Source organism: Rhipicephalus microplus, chromosome 6 (genome assembly GCF_043290135.1).
Source record: "Rhipicephalus microplus isolate Deutch F79 chromosome 6, USDA_Rmic, whole genome shotgun sequence".
NCBI lineage: Eukaryota > Metazoa > Arthropoda > Arachnida > Ixodida > Ixodidae > Rhipicephalus > Rhipicephalus microplus.
The window spans coordinates 42121576-42147793 of NC_134705.1; the positions used below are offsets into that span (position 1 = coordinate 42121576).

Genomic DNA, 26218 nt, shown 5'->3' on the forward strand with positions numbered 1-26218 from the left:
CACCACTGGGGTAGTGCTTTTTGACGGCATGAAGGTACCAAACTATGTCATATGCGGCGTCAGCATGCTGCGCTGCATGCTCTACAATCGCCAAACCGACGTGTGCTACGCGTGTGGAGGACTTGGTCACAGGGCCGATGTTTGCCCCAACCCCAACAAGAGGGTGTGCAGGGGCTGTGGGCTCGTGTCTCCACCCAACGATCACCAGTGCTCGCCGAAATGTGCCCTTTGCGGAGGCCCACACCCGACGGCGGACAGAACGTGCAAAGAACGCTTTCAAGTTCCTTACGTCGTGCGACGGAAAAGACGACGGCGCCAAAAGCGCGTCAAAAAGTCTCAGCAACAGCTGGCCGAAGAGGACCGGTCAAGGGACTCCAGCCTGGCAAGTGCTCCCAGGCAGGGGCGTTCCGTCACGCCGGCTGGCCGCCGGCGCGACCGCTCCAGGGGCCGCGCTCGCACCAAAGGGCGCTCTTGCTCCCGGGCACGAATCCAGGTAGTACCTACCTGGGCGGATCGAGCCAAGCCGAAGCCAGCGGCGCCGCCACCAGAGGTAACGCAGGTACCATTGCCAGAGCATAGGGAAGACCCCAGGGTAGCTAAGTTGATCCAAGAGAATGCTTGCCTTAAGGCAGAGATTCAACAGCTGAGGGCTGACCTTGAGTCGTTCCGCAAACATTACTCCTCGCAGGGTGAAAGACAACAGATTCCCCCACCAGGGGACGTGCAGGCGCGCTCGGGAAAACGTAGGGCCTCACCCCCCCAAGGGGAGTGGGATGCTATGGAGACAGAATCCAACAGCAAGGCTCTGGAAAGCATGCAGCAATCGATTAAACAACTGGCTGATAGCATGACTACCCTACTGAAAAGGGCGTCGTCTCTTGAAGGTACACAGGCAGCGCTAGCTACGGGTAGCTCGCCTCCGAGAGGCCCGAACAGGGCACAGTCGCCTGCAGGCGCGGTAACAGTCAACCCGACAGGAGATTGGCTGTCTCAGAACAGTAATTATGGCGGACAACACTAATGAACTGGTCGTGTAGCAGTGGAACCGTGCCAGTTTCAAAAGGCGCAGGGCTCCACTGCTGCACTTTATTGCTTCTCAGGCGGTCAAACCGCACGTAATTATGTTACAGGAAACTCTCGGTCATGCGCTAACTTTCACGGGCTATCGAGTCGTCTCGGTGCGCGAGCAAGGGAAGCGCGGTTTGGCAACGTTGGTCGCAAAAAAGTGCTCCTTTCATGAACACAAACTACAGCTTGGCAACAGCAAGGCTGAGGTCATTATCCTCGAAATAATCCCCAACAGCTGGCTCAAGAACAGCGTATTCCTCCTGAATGTGTACAGCTCGCCGTCGCACAAGCGGCAGGGGTTCGCTTCGATCATGGCAAAAGCGGTGGCTCTGGCCAGGGGGGCCCCCATCGTGGTAGCGGGAGACTTTAATGCTCCGCACGACGCTTGGGGATACGCCAGGCAGTCCCCCAAAGGCAACAACCTCCTAAAGGCCGTATCTAGCTGTTCTCTTGAATTTATTACGGACCCGCAATACCCGACAAGAATTGGCAAATCGGTGGTCCGAGACACAACTCCAGACTTGGCGTTCGTCAAGAACGTCGCCGGAACAGGGTGGCAAAACTTGCAAGAGAATCTAGGTAGCGACCACTTCATAGTGGCTATTACCCTAGCAGTCAATGCAGCTCCCCCCAGGGAATTTAAAGTAACGGACTGGGATGCCTTTCGTAAATTGCGGAAGGAGGACCAGGATGAATACGACAGCTTAGACAGCCTCTTTGCAAGGCTCAAGGAGGATGCTAATGCTGCGACCAAGGTTGTCAAAACGAACCTGAGGGTTGATCGGATGGATGCACGCCTCGCGCACCTCTTAGAGGCTAAGAATTCCATCCTGTCCCGGTGGAGGATGCAAAGGCTCAATCGCAGACTTCGAAAGAAAATTGCGCAACTCAATCGCGAGATCGAAGCCTACTCTATTGAGCTCTCCAAACAGCAGTGGAATGAAGTATGTTCTTCGGTTGACGGACAGATGAGAGTGGGGGCCAAATGGAACCTCCTCAAACAATTACTTGATGAGTTACAGTCGAAGGGAAATCAGCGATTGGCTATTGACAGATTCGTTCACAATCAAAAAGCGAAGGGAGTGTCCGAAAAGGCCCCCCTGAAGAGGTTAGCGGACAGCTATCTTCCGCTGGGCCCTTCCGGCGATGCGGACTATCCGCATTATAGGGGTGGAATGGTGGCGGAGCTGGACGCACCTTTCACTGAACCAGAAATCTGGAAGGTCCTCCACGAGCTCAACGGGCGCTCCGCAACGGACCCGGATGGAATCTAGAATAAGCTATTACGTAATTTGGATGGCAAATCCATCGAGAAGCTTACCGAGGAAGTCAACAAAATCTGGGAGACGGGGCACGTCCCTGAATCCTGGAAGACAGCTTCGGTAGCGCTCATCCCAAAGCCAGGCAAACCTCTGGCTTTGGAGAACATGCGACCCATCTCGCTTGCGTCCTGCGTGGGCAAGGTGGCCGAAAATGCGATTCACCATCGGGTATCCGAGTACATAGAATGCAGAGAGCTATTTCCACACAATATGGTAGGATTCAGACCTGCACTATCCACACAGGACGTGATGCTGCTTATCAAAAGACAAATTATTGACAACACCAGTGATACTAGAGGCATACTAGCTCTAGACCTAGCCAAAGCTTTTGATAATATCTCGCACAAGTTTGTGCTTGAGGCAATTCCGGTTATGGGTCTAGGACAACGGTTCCACGCATACGTTAGGTCTTTTCTCAGGGATCGCAGGGCTACCATTAGGATCGCTCAAATCCAATCCACGGAATTTACCTTGGGAGCGAGAGGCACCCCACAGGGGGCAGTTATCTCTCCTCTACTCTTCAATATTGCCATGAAGGGCCTCTCGGAGCGACTGGCTACGGTGCGCGGGGTTAACCATGCTCTCTACGCGGACGATATCACCGTGTGGTGCATTGGGGGGTCCGACGCCGGGGTAGAGCAGGCGCTTCAAGAGGCATTAGACATCACGGAGAACTTTCTAGTCGGTTCGGACCTGAGCCTGTCATCGGCAAAGTCTGAGTTACTACTATACAGACCCACGCGACAAGGACTGAGGAACATCGCTCCTTTAGAACAGATTCCCATAGCTTTATACACACGGGATGGGCAGGAAATACCCAGGGTAGACTCCATCAGGGTCCTCGGACTCCTGCTAGAGTCCAAGGGGGGCAACTCACGAACTATAGCCCGCATCACCTCCAAGACGGAGAACATGCTTAGGCTCATACTCAGGGTCTCGAACCGCAGGGGTGGGCTGAGCGAGAGCAATCTCCTTCGGCTCTATCATGCATTTCTCATGAGCCACATTAATTATGTCGCTTCGAAGTTGCGCTGGTCCAAAAGAGAAGAGGCAAGAATTGATACACTAATGCGCAAAAGCATAAAGCGAGTTCTAGGCTTGCCTATCCACACTAGCACCGAGAAGCTCCTACAATTGGGCATGCATAACTCCCTCTCGGAGGGGTCGAGGCCCAGCAGATGGCTCAGGTCGTGCGACTATCGTCCTCGAGGGCTGGTAGGCGCATCCTGGAATCCATAGGCTGCGGTCCTACGGAGACTAACCAGCGTAATGTAACACTACCACCCTCGATCAGAGGCACGTTTTCGGTAGCTCCACTTCCAAGAAATGTCCACCCACAATACAAGGTAGGGCGCCGCATAGCTCGGGCCCGTTCCTTATTAAATTCAGTTGCAAACAGACCGCATCTCGCGACCTTTGTCGATGCAGCCCAGTACAGGCGTTCGGATCGCTTCGCAGTGGTCTCGGCCGATCATAGTGGCACACTTCTATGCTCTGCCTCGGTTAGAAAGGTTTCGGCAATGGTGGCTGAGCAAATCGCCATCGTCATAGCAATGAAGGACCCATCGCGTCCTAATGTCTTTACAGATTCGTGTTCCGCAGCTAGGGCTTTCGCCTCGGGCTCGATCTCGCGTGAGGCAGCGGCCATACTCGGCTGTGAGGGGGCTGCCGGGTTTCACACCATAACATGGTTCCCGGCCCACATGGGGGCCAACGTACATCCTGATGTCCCAAACGCCAATGAGTTTGCCCATGACCGTGCGCGAGGTATCGCTCACCGCGGCGGTCCCGGCGGATTCGCAGGCGGGGACGCCAGAAGATCCAGAGACTCGCTACTCACTTTCCACGAGATCATGACTCATTATCATCTATCTCGGAGGGCTTTTCCACTTACTCATCCTAAACTTATGCGACCGCAATCATCGGCCTACAGGATGCTCCAAACGGGGTCTTTCCCTTCGCGAGGCAGGTTCAGTCATTTTTCACTCAACACCGAGCCGTATTGTCCGGACTGCGGAGAGGCGTATTGCTCATTACCTCATATGCTCTGGCAATGTCCTGCGTTACGTGACGCAGAGTTCAACAAAGAAGAGGACTGGGAGGAAGCCCTTAACAGCGGCGACCTCTTGGTTCAACTTCGGGCTGTCCAGAGGGCCTGCGAGAGGGCGGAGGGCCACGGTCTTCCGGTCCCTACGTGGGAGCGGCCCCCGACTGCTACGGATTCCCCCTAAACGGGGCCGTTACAACGCAGTTCCTCAGGACCTGAATAAAGTTCTTTGTCTGTCTGTCTGTACAGTTGTCGTAGGAAGTAACGAGGGAAGGGAGCCGGTCTAGAAGCAAAGTTGCGAACTACACTTTTGTAGCTCGCAACTTTCGGTGTCGAGCTTTAGTAAGATGTCCGCGCTCGTCCTGTGTATGCTCATTCTGAGCTGCTTGCCATTTTTCGCATGACATTCGAATTTGTTGTTGTGGAATTCATTCCTTTGCCCTTGCAGCGAAACAATAAACAATAAATTTGCAGCTACTTCTGTGAAGATAAGTTTCACTTTCATGTAATACCGATTCATAAATAGAGCAACCAGCCACGTTTTTTTAATCAACGAACTTGCTAGCAGACGCTGCCTGCGTCGGCATTTGCGAGGCAATTGAGGAGTAGCGTGGGAGAGTACGAGAGAGGGTGGGGACCGCATGCGCAATGGGGGTGTAAACGCCATTGGGAGAGGTGCCTAGTGGAGAGAAAGGACGGCGTTAGCTAGAAGGCGCTGCCTGCGTCGGCATTGAGAGGCGAGCAAGGAGGCGTAGGAGAGAGGGAGATGTGGACATGTGCTGAAAGGGTGATCATGCCGCACACCAGATTGAGCCCGATCATAAAACGCCTCGAAAATAATATAAATAGAGCATGCATGCTTCGTATCGTGGAAAATAATTGGTGGGAAATACATGAGAGAGTAAATATCTACCCAAGCCAGGACGAGCCTGGTGTCCATCAGTTCTACTGTTACCGAGCCTTGCGTGACACTCTGGAAGCTGCACTAACTTTTCTTATGATTTTTTTGGCTGAAATAGAGTTCGAAATAATGCTCTTGCTTTATCTCAGCATGGCCTCAGAGATGGCGGGAGCACGGCGTGTTTCTCTCTGGCCGTACCAATCACCACGTTCCCCAGCAAAACCAACGAGTTTCGCCTCGCGCGCCTGGCTATTGCGAGAGGGAGCATTAACTGTGAACTCCGACGGTGCCAAAGGCCGTGGAAAAATGCAGAGCGCAAACTATTCTAGTGGGGGCACACTATTTTTTTCATGTACGAGCAAACATCGCTGCCAGAGGTTTTGGGCTGCTTTGAAGGGAAGCACTTTTTCTGTTGCTGCATTTATTTTGGTTTGACGTGCAAAGAAAAGTTTAGCAGATGCTGAATTTTCTTGATATAGATTATTGTAAGGAGGCGTTAATTCCTTCGTCGCAGTATTTTTTCATTATCGTAAATTTTGTCTCGGGGCTAAATATCTAGATTTGAATAATATTGTCACGTTACACCTTAACTGCAACATGTAGATAAGCGCACACAAGGACGTCAGATTGATTCGATCAACAGCAATAGATTTTATCATTTTCTCTGAAAGTGCATCTTCGTCCTCTTTTGAACAGCGGCACATACAAGCCTGCCAGCATCTATGGAATTAATACTTGCAGAGCTTGTACTAGTGGCATTACCCCCCTTCTCAAAGAACATCGTCCCGATGTCACAACATAATTACCAGATGAAAAAGAAAACACGATAAGCAGTACACAAGGGGTATTCACAATCACTGTAAGTCTACTCAAAGGAGTTTGACGAATAGCCAGCGTTGGTGAAACGGTTTCATTCTCAAAACATAGACGATGTGTGGCTGTTGTAAATGGCGGGATTGACGAGCCATGTCCTTGTCAAGAACTTTGTAGTTCACTTCGCTGAGACGACGGAGAACTCTTTAGGGACCAAAATAGCGGGGTAACAACTTTTTCTACTGTCGCCGTTGTTGAATGGGAGTACACAACCATACTCGTTCTCCGAGTTAGTAAAAGACATCGCGACGACGAGCGTTGTACCGCAGCGAGTCGATGAGTTGTTGCTTATGGATTCGTTCGACTGCAAGCTTACGAGCTGCGTCTGCCAGTCTGATAAATTCATTCGTCTTGACACTAATCTGGTGCCTGTCTGGTAGAAGCATGGCATCCAGCATTGTAGTGACCTCCCTGTCATGAAGCAACCGGAATGGTGTGAATCCAGTTGTTTCTTGCACAGTGGTGTTGTAAGCGAACGTGACGTAAGGGAGGATGTCATCCGAGTTTTTGTGGTCTTGGTCAACACAGATGGATAGATTGTCGGCGATCGTCTTGTTTAGTCGCTCTGTAAGGTCATTGCTTTGTGGGTGGTATGCAGTAGTTTTTCTATGTACTGTGCCACTAAGCTGCATGAAGTTTTGTACCATCCGGCGGTAAAAGCTGCGCCACGATCAGTCATGACAACTGCTGGTGCTACATGTCGGAGGACGATGTTCTTCATAAAAAAAGCGGGCAGTCTCAATCGTGGTGCCATGTTGTAATGCCTTCGTTTCGCAGTAGTGCGTCATGTCCGAACAGATTCATGCCAATTTGTTGGAACGGTTGTGTCGGAGGAGCGACGGGCTTCAAAAAGCCTGCTGGGCGCTGATTTGGTGCTTTACGTACTGGCACTTGTGACACGTTTTCACGTAATGCTTCACGTTCCGATTGAGCTTAGTCCAGCAGTAGGGTTGGCAAATCCGGGCCATGGTACGTGTGAATCCTAAGTGGCCTGAGGAAGCCTCATCGTGACAGGCAGACAAGACATCAGCTCGTAACGCTGGCGGGACGACGAGCAGGTACTCAGTCGCGTGAGGGTTAAAGTTTCTATTATATAGGGTATTTCTGCGAATGCAGAACAATGATTGCGAGCGGGCAAATGCTGGTGGTGGATGCGGCGTACGGCCTTCAAGACAATCCATAAATTGTCGAAGCTTGGAATTGTTCTTCTGCAGTTCAGCCAAGTCGGATACATTAACGGCGCAGAGAAAACGGCCGTCGAGATCGTGATCAGCTGGCGCTGTCGTAAGAGGAGCTCGGGAAAGGCAGTTCGACTGTCAAATCGAACTCCTGAAGGCGTAAGCTCCACCTTTCCAGACGTCTGGAAGGGTCTTTAAGGTTTGCCAACCAGCAGACCGCATGATGATTGGTAACGACCCTGAACCGGCAACCATACAGGTATGGTCTGAATTTAGCTATTGCCCAGACAACAAGTAGCCACACGTTTTCAGTGGGTATGTAATTTGCCTCCGCAGATGATAAAATCCGGCTCGCATAAGCAGTAAGACGTTCGATGCCGCCTTTCCCCTGGACGAGAACTGCACCAAGGCCGATGTTATTGTCGTCTGTGTAGCACACTATCGGCATCTTCGTCGTAGTGTCCGAGTAAGGGCTCAGCCTTGAGACGCTGCTAGAGCTCGGAGAAAGCGCGTCTTTGCTCAGGGCCTTACACGAAAGGAACATATTTTGTTAGACGAATGAGGGGTTCGGAAATGTTTGTGAAATTTTGCACGAAACATCTGTAGTATGCGCAGAGGCCTACAAATCAACGCACATCACGTTTGTTGGCAGGTGGTGGAAAATCTGCGACAGCCAATGTTTGTCTAGGTCCGGCCGAATACCATCGTGGCTAACAAGGCGGCAGATGACCTTCAATTCGTTGTTACCAAAATGACATTTTTCTGGTTGCAGTTCAGGCCTGCCGTGCGAATTGCAGCAAACACAGATCTGATTCGCTGCAAGTGCTACTCAAACGTTTGTGAGAAAACAACCACGTCATCTAAGTAAACAAGGCATGCTTCCCACTTGAGACCAGACAGCACTGTATCCATCATCCTCTGGAATGTCGCAGGTGCAGAACACAGACCGAAGGGCAGCACCTTGAATTCGTACAGACCATCAGGCGTTATGAATGCTGTTTTCTCTCGGACATGTTCATCAACTTCGATCGGCCTGTAGCCGCTGCGTAAATTCATAGAGGAGAAGTATCGGGCGCGTTGGAGGTGGTCTAGTGAGTCGTCGATGCGCAGAAGAGGATAAACGCCTTTCTTTGTGACTTCGTTGAGTTTGTGGTAATCGATGCAAAATCGAAGAGTGCCGTCCTTCTTCCTTACTAGCACGACGGGGGACGAACATGTACTGTTCGAGGGTTGGATTACGCCATCTTCGAGCATCTGCTTCACTTGAGAATGTATTGCCTCTTGTTCTTTTTGTGATACGCGGTAGGCGTGCTGCCGTATGGGTCGTTCAGCATGGTCTGTGACAATGCGGTGCTTCACGGTTGGCGTTTGCTTTATTTTGGTTGTAGACGCGAAACAGTCGCTAAACATGTGGAGGATACAGCGGATTTGCTCTTTCTGTGCACATGACAGCTTCAGATTTACATCGACTGTATCGGCTCCAGGTAGGCCCATCTGTCTGTTCGAGCACTCCTGGTACAAGTGACCTGGCTCACCACAATGGTAGCAAAGTGGCCAATTGTCAGAAGCGCGCCGCACGCTAGATTTCTGCACATTAGGTCGTTGATTCTCATAGTGTGGCGGGCCCGAGAAGCACTGCAGCATCTGCAGGCAAGTCAGTCGAGCGTTTTTATAGTGCGGCAGGCCCGAGAATGTTGCGGCGTCTGTAGGCTGGTCGGCCAGGGAAAATAGTTGGCTGCGGCACAGGAGTGCATACAGGTTCCGCATACGTTAGCAGAGGAGCTTCGGTTAGAGGCACCACTAATGATTGTACCAGCGGCCGCACCTCTTCACGGACGACGTCTGTCAGAGCAGCCGCTTGAGACTGTGAAGGCACTGCGCAAAGCTTTTGCAGCTCGTCGCGTACAATGCTACGGGCTAGCTCAGCAAGGTCTCTCACGCTTGTGACGTCGAGTGTAGCCAAGGGTGCTGACAGACATGCAAGGTTGTCGGATCGTTCATACTGCAAAGACCGCTGTCTTAGCATTCACTTTATTATTGTCGCTTCGCGGAGGAATTCCGCCACCGTAGCTGGTGGGTTTCGTACAAGTCCTGCAAACAGCTGCTCCTTGAAACCCCTAATCAGAAAGCGTGCCTTTTTGTCTTTCGTCATTGCAGAATCAGCGCGACACAACAGACGAGACATCTCCTCAATGAACATGGCCACGCTTTCATTTGGTCCTTGATTGCGAGAATCGAGGAGACATTCTGCTTGTTCTTTCCGGTCGGCGCTACCATAAGTGTTCCGCAGCTGAGTGCAAAACACCGGCCAGGTTGTCAGGGCACCCTCGTGGTTCTCAAACCAAATGCGCACTGAATACTTCAGGTAGAAATAGGCACACCGCAGTTTCCGGTGTACGTTCCACTCGTTGGCAATGGCTACTCGATCGTATTGGTCCAGCGACTCTTCAACGTCTTCGTAAGGCTCCCCATGGAAGGGCTTTGGGGTTCGAGGGGCTGGTGGCCATGGAACTGGGGGATTGGCGGTCTGTTCTGTCTGGCTTGCAGTTGTCGCATTTGCCATGATTCTGGGGCGTTCCGGAAGAGGGCAGAATTGGGGTGGTAGGCCTAGTTGCCGCCGATTGCGTCGAAGGTCGGCTGTTTCTACGAAGGCGTCGATGTTGGGGCCGAGATATTTCTCGTGGTAACATTGCATAGACTGTTACTCAGCACCTCCACCAGTGTCCCGTTACACCGTAACTACAACCTGTAGACAATAGCAGACAAGGACGTCAGACTGATTCAATCAACGGCAATCCGACTTTATCGTTGTTGTTATTGTTTTCCTCTGAAAATGGCTCGTACCAAAAGGAGGGGATTGGTCCAATATAAGTTGAATTTGCCCGATACTTTAACCAATGCGTCATTCTTAAAAAACTCTTGTTATTTGATCATTTCTCTGCAAGTGCACCTTCGTCCTCTTTTGAACAGTGGCACAAACAAGCCTGCCAGCATCTATGGAAATAATACTCGCAGAACTTTTACTAGTGGCAATATATTCATTTTTATGAAGATGTTAAGCTTGAACAGCGGAATAATTATCGTCGTTGAATCACATTTCCTTCCTATCATGACACATCATTTTGCTACTTTATTGCGCACTAATATTTATGAGACGGTCTACCGAAGCACAGTAATGCTCTGCGCAAGGCAGTGCCCTGGTCATGTCACTGAAGTAAGGTGACAAGAGATTGAGCCAGAATATTCTAGAAGGCTTCGATTGGGTGACCTACGTACTCCTCACGTTTTTCACAGTGAAAGTGTCAGAGTGATCATCGTCTCGTGCTCCGCCATCTGAGATTTTTTTTTATGCTTTAGTCGCACAATGCCAATATCAGTGTCGTGTTCATTTACACGCATCATGCTGTACTCTCGACTGCATCCAAATAAAAGATTTGCACATGCAGCCCAACAGCGTCTTGTTGAAGAAAACTAAGTATTCGTCGAGGTAGACTACTCAAGAAGAATAAAGTACATACTAATTGATTGATCGATGTGAGATTTACCGTTCCAAAACTACTACATGATTATGAGAGACGCCGTAGTGGAGGGCTCCGGAAAGTTAGACCGCCTGGGGTTTTTGAAAGTGCACCCAATTCTGAGCACACGGGCTTACGGATTTCGCCTCCATCAAAATTGCAGCTGCGGCAGCCGAGATTCGATTGCGTGACCTGCAGGTCAGCAGCCGAGTACCTTTGCCAATAGACCATTGCAATGGGGCAAGTACGAATTGCCTCTGCTATGTAACGAACAATGTTTCATGCCAGGCACAGCAATCTCTGAACACGTGTTGAGTTCATCGTCAACAAACAAAATATTTCGATGTTCGCTGAATTTTATGTTCGCTCTTCTATTGGCTAATCTATCCACCTAATACTGTGACACTCACAGTGTGAACAGGTGACTCTAAGTGACCAAACGCGTTTGTAACAGCCTGTGGTCGTTGCAGAATTGGTGACAAATTACAGCCTAAGTGTATGGCAACCGCCTGCACCCTCTTCCCTGTATCCTGCTGCTGCGGCATGACGGGAGGTAGTTGGAAAGAGAAACTGGGATAGCCTTACAGGCAAGTTCTAAGCGTTATGCGCTATGTGAGCACGGCTTTCGCGCTAGTTGGGATTACATCAGCACGCTTGCGAGAATTTTCTGAACGGAGTTACGGCGAAAAGCGGAGCTACTTCCATGAAAGGAAAAAAAAGCATGTAATCGAATATAACCCATGACTGTAAAAAGAAGCACCCTTCTGACTTCGTATGTGGAGCGAGCTGTCATTTTTTTCTTCTTCGCCGGTGCGCCCATACAATACGGACCACAAACTTCGAAGTATAGTAAATTTCCAACTTATGTGCATCTCTTGCAGAGGCATCGCAATACAAGTTCTCTTATATGGACGGCGCAAATATACAGCAAAAAAGCCCATGTTAGAATATATACGCCCCAGCATTGACTTTGTCTCTTGTACACTTTGATCTGACATTTGCTAATCAGCGCGAAGTTATATAAAAGCGCCAAGCTATCTTTTTCTCCCCACATGCAAGCGGCGCCAACCGAGGCAGTCTTTTCGATCCTTTGTGGGAGTGCCGCGGTGCGTGCGGAGAAAAGAGAGGGCTACGCGCACCTCTGGAAACACGCTCTCTCCGTGCAATAGGGATGGCTGGAGAGAAACACGCCGCGCGCCTGCCATCTCGGAGGCCATGATCTAAGAACTGCTTAGTAGACGTGCTGATTTTTAGATACCATAATCATCGCCATTGAGCAATTGTTGAGTCATTTGGTCAACCGAAAAGCGAAGTGCCTGGTTGTATTTTGCATCGTTCAAGAAGCTGCGCAATTGCAGAAAAGTACATCCTACAAATAAGTCCGAGGTATTTTTATGCCACAGAAAGCAATAGGAAAGCTGGAACAAGGAAGCAGTGAAACTATTTCTTTTACCTACCTGATGGTTTTCCGAAGGCCTCGTTCCTTTGACTAACGAAGTCAATGCTGATGTGGTGCTCGAGTGCGAAATACCGCATGGCTCGCATACGTGCACCATCCCGGGTGCTGAGTCTTCCTCAGCATCCTTCTCGAGTGTGGCCGAGGGAGTCGGTGGCCTGCTGTTGTCCGAAGACACGTCTTGCACAGAACAGATCTTTTCGGATTCTCCGCATTCGCCATTGATGACCAGGGGCTCCGTATCCTGAGAGTCATGCTGGTTTTCCTGCGTGAACATATGGGGGTATAAAAAAAATAAAGAGGCTCAAGGTCGCGTGATCGAATCCCAGCTGTGGCGGCTGCATTTCCTACGGAGGCGGGAATGTTGTAGGCCCGTGTGCTTCTATTTGTGTGCACATTAAAGAATCCCAGGTGGTCGAAATTTCCGGAGCCCTCCACTATGGCGCCTCTCATAATCATTTGTGCGGTTTTGGGACGTTACACCTTACATATCAATCAATCAATGGATTGAAGATGAGGCTTAAAAAGCAGCTAAGTCTTTCAGGTTTCAAAGGCAAAATAACGGTTTTTTTTCTCGCCTTGGACTATTGTTACTGCCCGAGCTATCACCTCTTTCCAACTTACGTCCTAATCAAACACCCAGAAAATCTGAATTAGCAGAAAGCATTTCAGCCTATCAGGATCTCACATATTTCGCCTACACGACGTAAGTGCGTTTCTACTTCGTTTTCGAAAACCCACAAAATGAAGCACGAATTAGTTGACCTACCACAACACTCAGGTGAGGCACAGCAAAACTGGCGTGTGACCAGGTGTCAATGTGGGTACAAATGGTACTCTTGCATACGAACCATTGGAAACCTTATTTCATTACATCCAGTAAAAAAAAACTGATGATAACAGGAACAGTGCAGGGAAGGCGGGAAACGCCAAGAGAGAATAAAGCGCTCGTCCTACGTATCTTCAGTTTTTTTAAAGGTCCCTTAAGTTCGGAGGAAGTTGTAAGCTTGTAGTTATCGGCTGTCTTCAAATAAAGAGTGTTTCTGCAGGAAGTGTTTTGCCAGGGGTAAAAAATTGTCGTAGATATGGCAGGTCCAGCGAAATTTACTGTCCGACAGTGTTTCTTTATGTTATGATATGTATATAAACAATGATGATACTGTTGGAAAACTTCCACGCATTCATATACTTTTTACTGGCGCTCTCATTTAGCACATCTGGCAATTTTCGTCGCAACTAAGCGTAATTTGTTAACAACAAGACTAACCTTGTTGATAGCAGGATTGCCGGCCAGGACTTATCACCCACCGAGTCTTTCCCGGCAGAAAGTTGCCTTTCGTCCTGCCTAATTTACTCCTGTTTATGCCGTAATCCCTATTAATAGCGTCGTCTACGCTTTCTTGCATTCACTGCCTGTTAGTTCGAATTAAGTCTGTTCTCACTAAGGTCTAAGAATTGAACATCACCCCTTAAATTATCCTGCTTTCATTTACTGGCTTCGTTCATGCCGTAATTATTGACTGGACACGCTGCTTACACGGCTATCTAAATGCGGTAGTATGACACCAACCACCTAAGTAAGTGCACTCAATAACACGTGCGCTCATAGTCAAGTTTGTCGCTTAGGATATGTACTAGAACAGAAAGTCCCTTCTATGTGCTCCCGTCGAATTGCCGCAAGAACAACTATTGAGTCTCTTACGTAAAAGCTGCTGAGCGACTCGTGTTACACTTACAGAATGTACACCATTCGCGGTCGAAGGCGAACAGATCTCGGCACTGAAGATGCGCCGCAGGAAGTCCCACTTGTGGAAGTGCTCCCAGCGGGACACGTAGCCCCGGGAGCTTGACATCTGGTACGAGGATTTCTTCATCGTCACGCCTAGCTCCCTCTTGAGCTCCTTGACGAAGTAGTCGCGCAACCACTTGATCTTATTTTTCACGCTTACCACTGCATTAAGAGAAACGACAGTGCTGAATTGAAGAAATGAAGGACAGCCACTTGGAAAAAGACAGCCACTTGAGGTTAGAGCACTCTATATTGTTTCACTGTCTAATTAAAGAAATATCAAGAGGCAATTTGAGATGACATAATCCTGTCACGTACACCGGATTAGCTTCACCAATAGGCGTGGCATTACTAACTGACATTGTTATTCACATCTACTATATTGCACTTTTCAGCCGCATATACTTTTACACATTAGGTCACACACAATGTAAAAACAATTTCAACCAATGCCGCTGCTATTAACTTTCTAGAGAAAGTGCAGATGACTCTTCTACACTCAGGCATCGACTGTGAATGTCAAAAAGATGTGCACTTGCAGAATGAATACTTAGTGGTAGTTTGGTTACACTAGATCAATGAATAATGAAAGAGATGTCCAGCGAAGATCGCTGTTTCATCTAGCGTCATTTTTTTTCAATAGGCAACTTGACTTCACATAGCTTGAGGTTCCAATATGCCCATCCAAACATATTACTTTGCGTTTTTGCGCTTATCGTATTAAAAAAAAACAATATCGCGCGCAGTTCTGAAACGTTTCGCACTGCTCCGTAGTCCGGGTCAAGATGTGCTCCGGGGTGCCTTATTGTCGTTAAGAAAAGCAGGGCCGTAGCCAATAAATTTTTTCTGGAGGGGAGGTGGGCGCAAGCATTAGCTTTCCTCTTCGACTTGACTAACGGCGGTAGTTTGAGCACATATGATGTACATGTATATCAAGCCATGAAATCCCCCCCCCCCTTTTCCCTGCGTATGCTCGTAAAGAGAGTAAGAAAAAAAGTGAAGGAAGCGCTGTAAAATTAGTGACAGGTAGAAAGGCCGTTTGGAGCAATGGCCTCTCGTCGCGCCAATGAATGGGCTAGTCTTCGCAAACACATCTTTGCGACGACCCGCCCGACCAGAGAAGAAATCGTTAATTGTTAATCTCTTGCTAAGCGTAGATGGCGTAGTCATCGTCGGGGCGAAGTTCGTTTCACAAGTTAAGGACGGCTCCACTTACGACACGGCATGATAGGTATACGCAGCATGTTTTGTACATTGATCATTACATTTCGGTTTTGCATACTTTACTGAGCGATTTTCTCACTATGGATGTTTGTGACTGCATGCCTATGAGAATGATTTTTATGTTGCGCTAGCTCTACATGTCCCGCAGCCATGATGCAGTGATTGCTTTTAGTGAACATTTTTTTTATTTTACTGAGTGCATTTTAGCATGCTTGCAATCCGCGATAAGTAATTCTTTGCAAGTTATTCTGTACGTTGGCAACACAATTTTTCACGCGTTATTTTATGGACAGACGACATTCTCACAACCTTGGTTGACAATACAGTTGCACTGTGGCTTTTGATAGCAATGAAAAACTTCAGTCGTAGAGGTTTTATCGTGAATTCTGTGAAGGCAAGGCCATCATTGTGGAAAAATGTTCACTTGGTCTCAATCGAAAATGCGCCTAGGACCAGACAGTTGCCTACTCGCATAGAAATAATAGCTTGTTTGCAGCGTATACCCAGTTTTCAGGCGCATGCATATGTATATATATATATATATATATATATATATATATATATATATATATATATATATATATATATATATATATATATATATATATATATATATACATACATATATATATATATATATATATATATACATATATATATATATATATATATATATATATATATATATATATATATATATATATATATACATACGAGCAAAAAATGCGACATGTTCTGTTATTTTTTCATAGCTTTCGTCGTTCTGCTCCCTGAGCCGATAGCGTTGCGGCGTTTTGTCTTCCGTTGCTCGCAAGCATGCAGCTGTCATTTCCCTTGACGTCAACAGATTCAGAACTGTACAGAATATTTCACCAACTTACGCCGGCACGAACAGGAGCAGCCTCGTGCCACACAAAATCTTGAGTGATCGGTTCACCAGTGATGAAGGAAATAACTTTATAGTTTTGATCAGAGCATAGGGCAACATAATATATTTCTCAGAACGTGTGAACTCTGAGAAGTGCCAGCGCATACAAGACGAGTTTAGAGAGAGAAGTGATTCCTAAAAGCGAAAGCAAAAGAAAAGTGAGCCCCGTAACTGTCTGCTTCAGTGAGCGACACCTCAACAGTAGCTCACAAGGGATGGGGGTGAGGAGGGATAAAAGGGTAGGAGTAAAGGTGTAGAAAAGAGGAAGAGACGTGAGGTGGTAAGCCAGAGCGAGCGACAACAAACTGAGGGGATAGAAGAGATAGGAAAGAAGGAAGCACGGTCACTGGAGTCCGAGGATGGGGCACACTTGCGAGAGCTCTTGTCGGCGTCGGTAGATGGCATAGAGCAAGTCCAGTCGCTCAGAGCTACACTGTCGTCGAAGGTAGTCGGCGTCAGGAGGTGACGTAGGGCGAGCCCAGTCGGCCAGGGCTACGCTGACGCCGGAGATCGCAAGCAAGCGCGCGCATAATCGGTCGGCACGGAATCCAACAAGCGAGTCCATTTACGCTGTACTGTGGGGAGAAGTGATTGCTAAATTAAAAGAAGAGAAAAGTGAGCCTCCTAACTGTCTCTCAGGGGGAGGACACTTCAACAGTAGCTCGCGAGGCGTGGAGGTAAGGAGGTATTAAAAGGATAGGATTAAAAGATATAGAGATAGGGTGAGAAGAAGGAGAGAGCGAGGGGCAGCGAGACACGAAAATAAAGAGAAGATAGGAAAGGTGGACACGGTCGCAGGAGACCGAGGAAGGGGAGCTCTAAGTGAGAGCTCTAGTCGGCGTCAGGATATGGCATAGGGCGAGCGAGTCGGCCAGAGCTGCGCTGTCATCGGAGATCGCGGGGCCCAACCGGTCGGCACGAAAGACAGCGAGCGAGTCACTGTACTGTGCACTATCTATGCCCGGTTGTCTGTTTCGGGCATTCTGATGTTAGTCGCTGGAATTTCACTGCTGGCATCACTTCTATCGCATCCATTCACGTTTGTGGTACGCCACCACAATGCAACAGAAACTACCAGCCTTGTCTAGGAGCGCAATCACGAGTGCGAGACGTTTCGTGCGCAGAGTTGAAGCCCAAACTCCATAAGCGCGAAAATGCACGCGACAGCGACGAGCGACGCGACGTAGATCGGCGTCGCGCGATCAGTCGCTAGCGCAGGCAAACCTCATTCACGCGACGGCTTCGGCGAGCGAATTCCACTGTTGCTGGCATGAGGCCGTCAACTAGCACCAAGAAAACCGCGTAGCGAGCGGTTTCCAATTAAAAATAAGATATATTGTTGTGTAATGGAACGGAAAGTGTTCATTATTGCCTTGCAGCATTTTTTATATGCGCATGCGTAATAAACATTGCGTTATTTCTTGTTGCGCATACGTGACTCGGGCAGGGTCACGTGCACCTATGTAGTCTTCGTCTTTTCCGGTTTTTCGCTATTGGCTGCTTGAGCCCAGCACTTCCGGGTGATGAGCGACGGTTTCCAAATCTGGAGAAGCGAACGATCGCGCGAAAACGAGCACGCGACACGTCGCGCGAACGCCCTGTTTCGTCGCTCATAGCGTCGCTCGTCGCTGTCGCGTGCATTTTCGCGCTTATGGAGTTTGGGCTTTACATACCGGGAGAGCGCGACCTTACCAGCACCTGAAGGGAAACGGAGGAAATGTATACCCTAGAATCTTTCCGGCCGGCGAGAAACGAGCGCTAGTGTTTAAAGGGACACTAAAGTCAAAGAACAGTTTGCTTCTTAGTGGAAGCTCAATGTATGACAACATCTAAAACGGCAATATTACCAACAGCAGTGCTCTACTTACCGAGAAATTAAGGTAAATGCAGATGAATACATTTGCTGCAGTATGACATTCTCCAAATTTTCACTATCACGTCAGACGAATCGCCTACAATTATTCAATAGTAACCAATCTGCACAAAATAAAGAGTCTTCCCTGCATCAGGAGACGCAATAAAATGCTGAGTCACTGAAAAAAAGAACCGCTGAACTATGGGTAATGGCGCGACTGGTTTGAAAACTCAATATTCAAGTGGTTAAACTGGACAGGTCGTGGCATCTAGCGGGGCTCAGTTGAGACAAACACGCCTGCACCATGGTGGCCTGCACATGGCCGGTCTGGAGGCGCGCGCTCCAGACCAGCCGTGGCCTGCAATTTCGAAGGTCATTGCTCAAAATTGTTCAGTGGCCGTTGTTGCTGCTGTGCCTCCGACTACTTTCCTTCTTGTGCTATATTGGGTGCGAGCACAGAGTTTTCCACAATACTTACTAGAGAGAACTCTGGCGCTAGTGTCTATGGGAGTTGCAGCACACGGCGCTTCAGCGAGCATGGGAAAGCCGGTAGTACACTTTTGTCTAATTTTTGTACTTCTGGCGTGCTTCTGGCTTTGTGTGTGTTCGTGTGGCTTGGAGCTGTTTTTTCACGAAAACTAAATTAGCAAATGTTCACCGTTTGCACTTCACAACCTTATTCTTTTAAGCTTACTATTTCGAATCAAGTCCTTAAGTTCAAAAGGGTTTGTTCTTTTTTTCAAAACAAAACCATAACCAGTACCAAACGAAGCCGCAAGTACGATTCGCCACACGCAAGTACGAAGACTAGGCAAACGTGTGTACTACTACGTACAACTACCCATCATTCCCATGGTCGCTGAACAGATGGATGAATGGATGGATGGATATGGCTGTACCCTTTAGATCGGGCGGTGGCTAGCGCCACCAAGCCGTAATACTAAATGAACCAAAAAACAATATTTATTTTTTTCCCTTAAAGAGTGAGTTTGAGGATTCGTACTTTGCAGTGAATAGTTTAATTTTCACTCGTGCTTTGACTTTAGCCACCAATCAGATAACCTCCTTCTAGTTAAGTCTACCCGCTTAAAGTTTATTTTGCCCTCCCGGTCCCTAAACCCCAGTGCTTTGAAAAACTGTGCGCCATCATCCTGAACTATAGGGTGAAGCCCTTTACAGAACATTATCAAGTGTTCGGCAGTTTCTTCTTCCTCTCCACACGCACTGCATACTGTGTCTACCCCTTCGTATTTGGCCCGATATGTCTTGGTTCGCAGTACTCCCGTCCTGGCTTCAAACAGTAAAGAACTACCCCGAGTATTATCATAGATCCTTTCCTTGGCAATTTTCTGCTTAAAAGTTCGATAGATCTCTAGTGCGGACTTCTTAATCATGCCCATTCTCCACATGTCAGTCTCCGTTTCCTTCACTTTCTTCTTAACCGATAGTTCTTTTTGGTTTGGCCACCTGCTGTTTCCTAAGTATTTACCAGTCAACTTCCTGGTTCGCTTCCTCCATTTTGTATCGACATTCTTTATGTACAAGTAGCTGAAAACCTTCCTAGCCAAACGCTCTTCCCCCATTTCTCTCAATCGCTTTTCAAATTTTATCTTGCTGCTAGCTTCCCTGCCCTCAAATGATGTCCATCCCATGTCACCTTGTACTCCCTGATTTGGTGTATTCCCGTGAGCTCCTAAAGCAAGCCTACCTATTCCACGTTGCTTAATTTCTAATCTTGCTTGAACTTCTGATCTCATGCACAAGACCGCATTGCCGAACGTCAGCCCAGGAACCATGACCCCTTTCCATATTCCTCTCACATATCATACCTATTGTAATTCCACAGTGCCCCATTTTTCATGACTGCTGCATTCCTGTTACCTTTAGTCGTCACGTATATTTCGTGTTCCCTCAGATACTTGGTCCCATTGCTTATCCATACGCCCAGATATTTGTATTTATCTGTTATCTCTAGCGTGACCTCCTGTATTCTAAGCTCACTACCTTCGTTGTCATTGAAAATCATGACTGCTGATTTTTCCTTACTGAATCTAAAATCTAACCTATCTCTCTCATTACCGCAGATGTCCATCAATCTCTGCAAATCTTCCTTGTTGTTGGCCATTAGCACTATATCATCTGCGTACATTAATGCTGGTAGTGCCTGATCAATAAGTTTTCCTTGTTTGACTAAAGAGAGGTTGAAGCCCAGTCCACTTCCCTCTAATTTTGCCTCTAATCCTTGTAGGTACATCAAGAATAATAAGGGTGACAGGGGGCACCCCTGCCTAAGCCCCCGTTTTACCTCTGCAGGCTTGGATACCTGTTTTTCCCACTTTATAACTACCTTGTTACCTTTATAGATACCCTTTAAAAGATTAGTGACTACATGTTCCACGCCTAGTGTGTCCAGTATTCCCAACAATTCCTCTTGGACCACGCTATCGTACGCTGCCTTGATATCCAAAAATGCTAGCCACAGGGGCCTGTGTTCCTTTTCTGCTATTTTGATGCACAGCGTCAGTGAGAACAAATTGTCTTCCAACCTCCTCTGTTTCCGTAACCCATTCTGCAGTTCCCCCAGCACCCCCTCATCCTCTATCCACGCCTGCAGTCTTTCCTTTATAACGATCGCAGCGCCAGAGTGCCCTCTAGTTAATTTTGGGAAACTCTATGGGCACCAGGACTTACCGTTACGCCACCATGTGAAGGTGTCCCTGTGACATATACGTACGTGGTTGGATTGCTCTGCCCACGGAGGAACCTTCCTCCGTGGCTCCGACACTCTCTCGCGCGGAGTCGCGTCTCCTCTCTTTATATTTATTTTCTTGTACTTCACTCAACGAATTCAGTAAAATACTGCTCCAGCTTCTTCCCCGACTCTATGAAATGCAAAATAATTGCCCTTGAAAAGCATTACGCTTCTCATAATGCCTCACTGCCGGCGTCGTCTGCTATGACCAGCTGAATGAAAACCACGGGGGCCGAGTGCGCCGCCTCTGTAAAACGTGACAACTCATTCCGTGTCGAATTGGAGTATAAAATGGGTATTAACGGTAAAGAAACTTATCTTTGATACAAGAAATCCGCGCAACCGCACTGTCTAATTCATTGCAGGTTTGCGTCTAAAGAGGCGCCGCGGTTGACATGACAAGCATGCGTAAAATGCAATTTCGTTTGGCACACATAGCCCTACGAACCGCAGCGCAAGTGGATTCCATGCTTTGTGTGAAGCAACACAGCATTCTTACATCCGCATGCAGCCGGAATCATTGCGGCTGCATTGGGGTTATTGCGGGCAAATGTGAGTGTCGCGCACGCGCGTGCCTCATTCGCAGTTGTAACTTTTCTACGCGGCACGGTCCTAATATTTATTGCACAAAATTTCTATGGTGGCCACAAGTTGCACGTTCGATCACCATCGAGCCACACGTCGGCGAAAATCGTGAATAATTGGCTCAGGTACAGCGCTTCTATAAACGGGTAAATTATGATAAAAAAATATGATCCCGACTCTACCTGAAGCAAGTGGGAGAGGTCCTTCAGGAGCTCAATTCTCACCGACCAGCAATGGGCCGTCCAGCAGGCCCACGAAGCGGCCGCCGGGTACTCCCTGTCGGTCCCTACGTGGGAGACGCCCGCTACGCGCTAAGCGCGTCCTGCAGGACTGAAATAAAGTTTTTTTTTTCATTCCATTCGATTCCATCAGCCAGCCGTATCATTTTGTGCCCTTGAATGTACATGCTGCGGGGTCTCGCGTACCGTGATCCAAATGGCAAATTCATTAAATTTCCAATGTCCAGTTTTTTTATATTTATTTATAAGCTCTGTTATATGTCATGGCAGCTCTTTGAAGATGAATCAGTTCTCGAAGCCGACCACGCTTTCGCCTGTAGATCAAAACAACATTGAGAGGAACTGACGGTGCCTATGCACCAATCCGCAGACGTAATCTAAGGAATTAAACCTGTGAGCTTAAGTCACGGACGGCAGTGGCGTCGGCAGAAACTTTTCGAACGGGCAAACCCTTTGAATAGAGTTGGGTCCGGACAGGCAGAGGTGGTACACCATTGGTTTGTGCGAATACACCATGGAATTTGTTTGGGGGGGGGGGGGGGCGCTTGGTGTGGCAGCTTTTGGCTACGACGCCACTGGTGGATGGAAACCAGTGTGGTCGGGTACACACAGGGGGACGAACAACCAGAGAGGAGGATGGTGGTGCAGACTGCGGTAAAGGTTACCTTAGGCACTGTGCCGTGCTCCCGACCGGGTTGCAGAAATTAGGTGCCTTTTCTCATCTTCTAACAACTACCACCACCAATAGAAGTAAGCTTTAGCAAAGACTGGAGCAGCGCATATATGACGTAAGTAAGAAGGTTTCGTTGAATGCTCTGGCCAAACACGCAGAAGCAACTGACTACGAAATAGATCGAAATAGGGTGAAAATGACAAAAATAAAGGAAAAATAATTGGACTTCTGTGCTATCTTGACTCTCTGACAATTCAGACAACGCCGCACTTTTCTAAATGTAATAACAGCAACTTCCCCCACATTTAGACTCCCACGTCCTAATTCAAAATATACATAATTAAGCTGTTTCCACACTCATTTTTTTGTTGTGAACGAGGTTCCCATGTGGAAACTAAAATAATCTGCTTTTATGTGAACATTCATGCTGCGAGCTCAGTTTAACCCCATGGGCACGAAATAACCGCTACAAAAAAAAAAAAGAGAGAGAGGTGACAGTGGCACATCCAGCGGCCGTGACAGCGGCATCGCATACGCTGCGAACTGTGGCATGCCGCCGGTAACTTTTACTGCGATTTTTCGCATTGAGTACGCTGCAAGAGTCTGTGCACCTTAAGTCCAAGCAATACAACGCTGTTCAAGAATGAAAACATTCTGAAGTCATGTATAAAAACAACGCATCCAACTGCCAACTTTCCTCTGCCACAACGAGGCGAGATCACGTGATCTAACCCTGCACGTCACAGCGATTGCAGCGCTCACGCCTCCAGCGGTGGCCGGCGACTGCGCGTTGCCGGCCAGCGTTGCGCACGGCTACAGTGACGTCAGACGTTTCGTTGAGGGTGGAATTTCAAGTGCGTTAACCCGAGGCGCACCACTAAAGCTTGATTTTATTTCAAAATCAGCCCTTCCTTGGCACGAAAGTAAGACTACGAGGTTTCGGGACCACTATTTCAACAATCAACGTTGACGTTATAGTTGTTCTTAGTGTCTCTTTAAGCTTCGCCTGTAAAATTTGAACGCGACAGCGATATCCTGTCCCAAGTGCGTACTGACTTTATAATGACTTGTGTCAGTCAAGCTTTCGCATACGGCTGCATTCCATGTAATGGGTAGCATGCTTTCAACCATGGGCCATTGTGCGCATGAAATTGTTTTGCAGCTTGTAATGCACCCACTAAAAAAAAGCGCAGCAAGGTGTCTGCCTTTTGAAGTGAGTGGCCTGCTTAACACCATGAAATCATCATAACCGCATGTTGTGACGCCCGATCACATGTACCACGCAGGCTTGTACGCTTGTACCGTGTATCACTGCGATATTACATGTAGTAGTTTTAAGCATGCATACAAGACGTGGGCGGTTGTTGCCTTCACTGCACACACAAGCAGAGGAGATTATTTGCACTGCATTTCCAAGAGCATGCGTGGCTCTGAAGTAGAACAAGTAGAGCACCAGCTTTGCACGCAAACAGTCCGTGTTCGATCCCCTCTCGGATCCTAAAGAAGCGGTCTTGATCCCCACTCTAATCCACAATTTTCTTATTCTTTGTTTTGTTCCTAATTTTTCAGTCATGCATCAGAAAATATTTTTTTCGCTCACAACCGATGATGTCACTGCCGACACGGACACCAGCATTTTTTTCGAAACGAGCTATTTACCGTTATCTTGTCAATAAATATCCGAGCATGGATATACCATGATTGTACAGGGCCGGTGACGGCAAAGATCTGCTTGTTGGTGAAAAAATGTAAGGTAAACGAGCGTGAACGGAAAAAGAACAACTTGTTATTAACCTAATACTTCTGTAATTCTACATTTCCGATGAAGGCGGAAATGTGGTAGGCCCGTGTGCTCAGATTTGGGTGCACGTTAAAGAACCCCAGGAGCTCGACATTTCCGGAGCTCTCCACTACGGCGTCTCTCATAATCATATGGTGGTTTTGGGGGCGTTAAACCCCACATATCAATAAAATATCTAATCCTAATATCGTACATCTACGATAATAGTCGATTGCATGTCCCATTTATTCTCCAAGTTTGTGTGAGGCCAAGCCTGAGAGTTTCTTTCTCTTATCTACCACCTGATTCTTCATTCATCGGCACTGGTGCGGATGCGCATTATAAATGAAGCAGTGTCGTCATGATCATTATAAAAGAAAAGTCTTTGGGCGCAAGATAAGTGTATTGCACATTGTTATCGTTTTACTGCGGTAGCCAGTGAACATAGTCTGCGGAGATTTAGGAAGTCGCCGCAAGCATATTTGCGGTGACTGTAGCTACTGCAGAGAGAGATAGAGAACTTTTTATTGAAAGGTAGAAAACTTAGCGTATGCAGCTTTTAATAGCTTGTTAGATTCCTTGGCGAAATTCTTTAAGAGCAATAATCCGAAACATTGATAAGCCAATAAAGAGCTGTTTTGCCGAGGGGAACCTATAACAAAAACGCTTTGGCAGAGGTTGACAAGAATTGCGTCCTTGTGGAAAGAAAGTTGCATTGAGACTGAAAACAAGGTTCATTTATTGTTGGAAGTGGTTGAGTCTCAGCATGCTACCAAGAGACATAACAGTGGAAGATTTAGCCTCAGTGTTTCTTTTTTTGCCAAGATCTATAAGCCTGAATTTCCGTTGAGGACTATAGTTCGTGAAGAGGGATCGCAGCAGAAGAATGTTAGCCAGTTCTTGTTAAATCAGCTCAAAATGTGCGTGACGAACGACTTGTTTTGAATAAAAAAAAAGTTGACTGAAGACGCTAAATCTTTTTTTAAGTTAATCAAGATGTTCTTGTGGTTTCTTTTTTTTTCAGTAGATTGGGCAAGATTTCATTTATTCTGTTCCACAAAAGCAACTTATGGTCTCTGCGAAAGAATGCGTAGAAAATAACGATGACGTGTCTTTCTTAAACTCGGCGGTATGGTTTGTCCATAACATTTTGTCGTTTTTGCAGTTTTATCTAAACTGTACTTTTGTTTTGTTTGGCGAAGGGCCGCTTTCGCAGCGCAGTGGCATATACATTTATTTTTGCGTAACCCCTGCCTCGTGTGACTTTTTTTTTTGCTAAGGTTGACAAGCGTCTAAAACAGGTTTTTGATGAGGGGCCAGTCTTGACAGTTTTTAGCTATGTTGGCAATTTTTCAGTGCTTTCAAAGGAACAGCCCACCTTTGCCTACCCTTCTACAGTAGGTGAAATTTTATTAGTTTTTAGCTCACGGAATGCTGGCTTGTATTTTACCCCCGAACTCCACGATCCTTTGGTTTTACAGTTTCTAAACTTACAAATATAGTTTTGTGATGGACACACTTGCGGAGATATTATCCAAGAGCTAAGAAGGATTTGCTGCCCTTTGATTCAGTCAATTCAAAAGAAATCAAGAGAGCTACAGCGTTGATGTACATACCTGGAATTGGCACTAAAAATGTCATGCCCATATAAAATTGTGTCCAGCTTTTAAAGTAAGCTCCGCAATTTTTCGACTGAGAGGTTCCCCAACTAGGCCTTGGTGGCTGTTTATGAAACCTTCCTTGAAAAATTGAAACGTTGAGCGGAAACTGTGGCGGTTGAGGAACACCGGGAGGCGCCTAGGTTTGATCTTGTGCCAAGCGTTCATAAGCCACAACCTGAAAAATGTGGCAAGTATAGGGACGGAGTTCCTGCGTGTTTCTCTGCTCCCAACAAGCTAAGAAAGTTGTGTCAACGTATGTGCAACGTCAGCAAACGTGTAATTTGAAAAGAAGCGAAAAGCACCGTTCATTTCATGTGGGATGTTATACGTTGGGCAAATCAATTGCAGTATTATTGACCATTTGGGGGA

General features: G+C 47.5%; 1 protein-coding gene across 2 annotated transcripts in view; it reads right to left on the reverse strand.

Annotated features, from left to right (window-relative positions):
• LOC142764762 (uncharacterized) overlaps nucleotides 1-26218 on the reverse strand; it is a 47431-nt gene that overhangs the window by 9581 nt on the left and 11632 nt on the right. Inside the window, exons 2-4 of one of the 2 annotated variants that reach the window (XM_075865285.1) lie at nucleotides 14100-14314; nucleotides 12365-12628; nucleotides 2390-2518 (exon numbers count right to left, since the gene is read on the reverse strand). In XM_075865285.1, coding sequence (XP_075721400.1) covers nucleotides 2390-2518; nucleotides 12365-12628; nucleotides 14100-14314 — 608 coding nt within the window. The remainder of the gene's footprint in view (nucleotides 1-2389; nucleotides 2519-12364; nucleotides 12629-14099; nucleotides 14315-26218) is intronic. The other variant, XM_075865286.1, reaches the window with a different exon arrangement.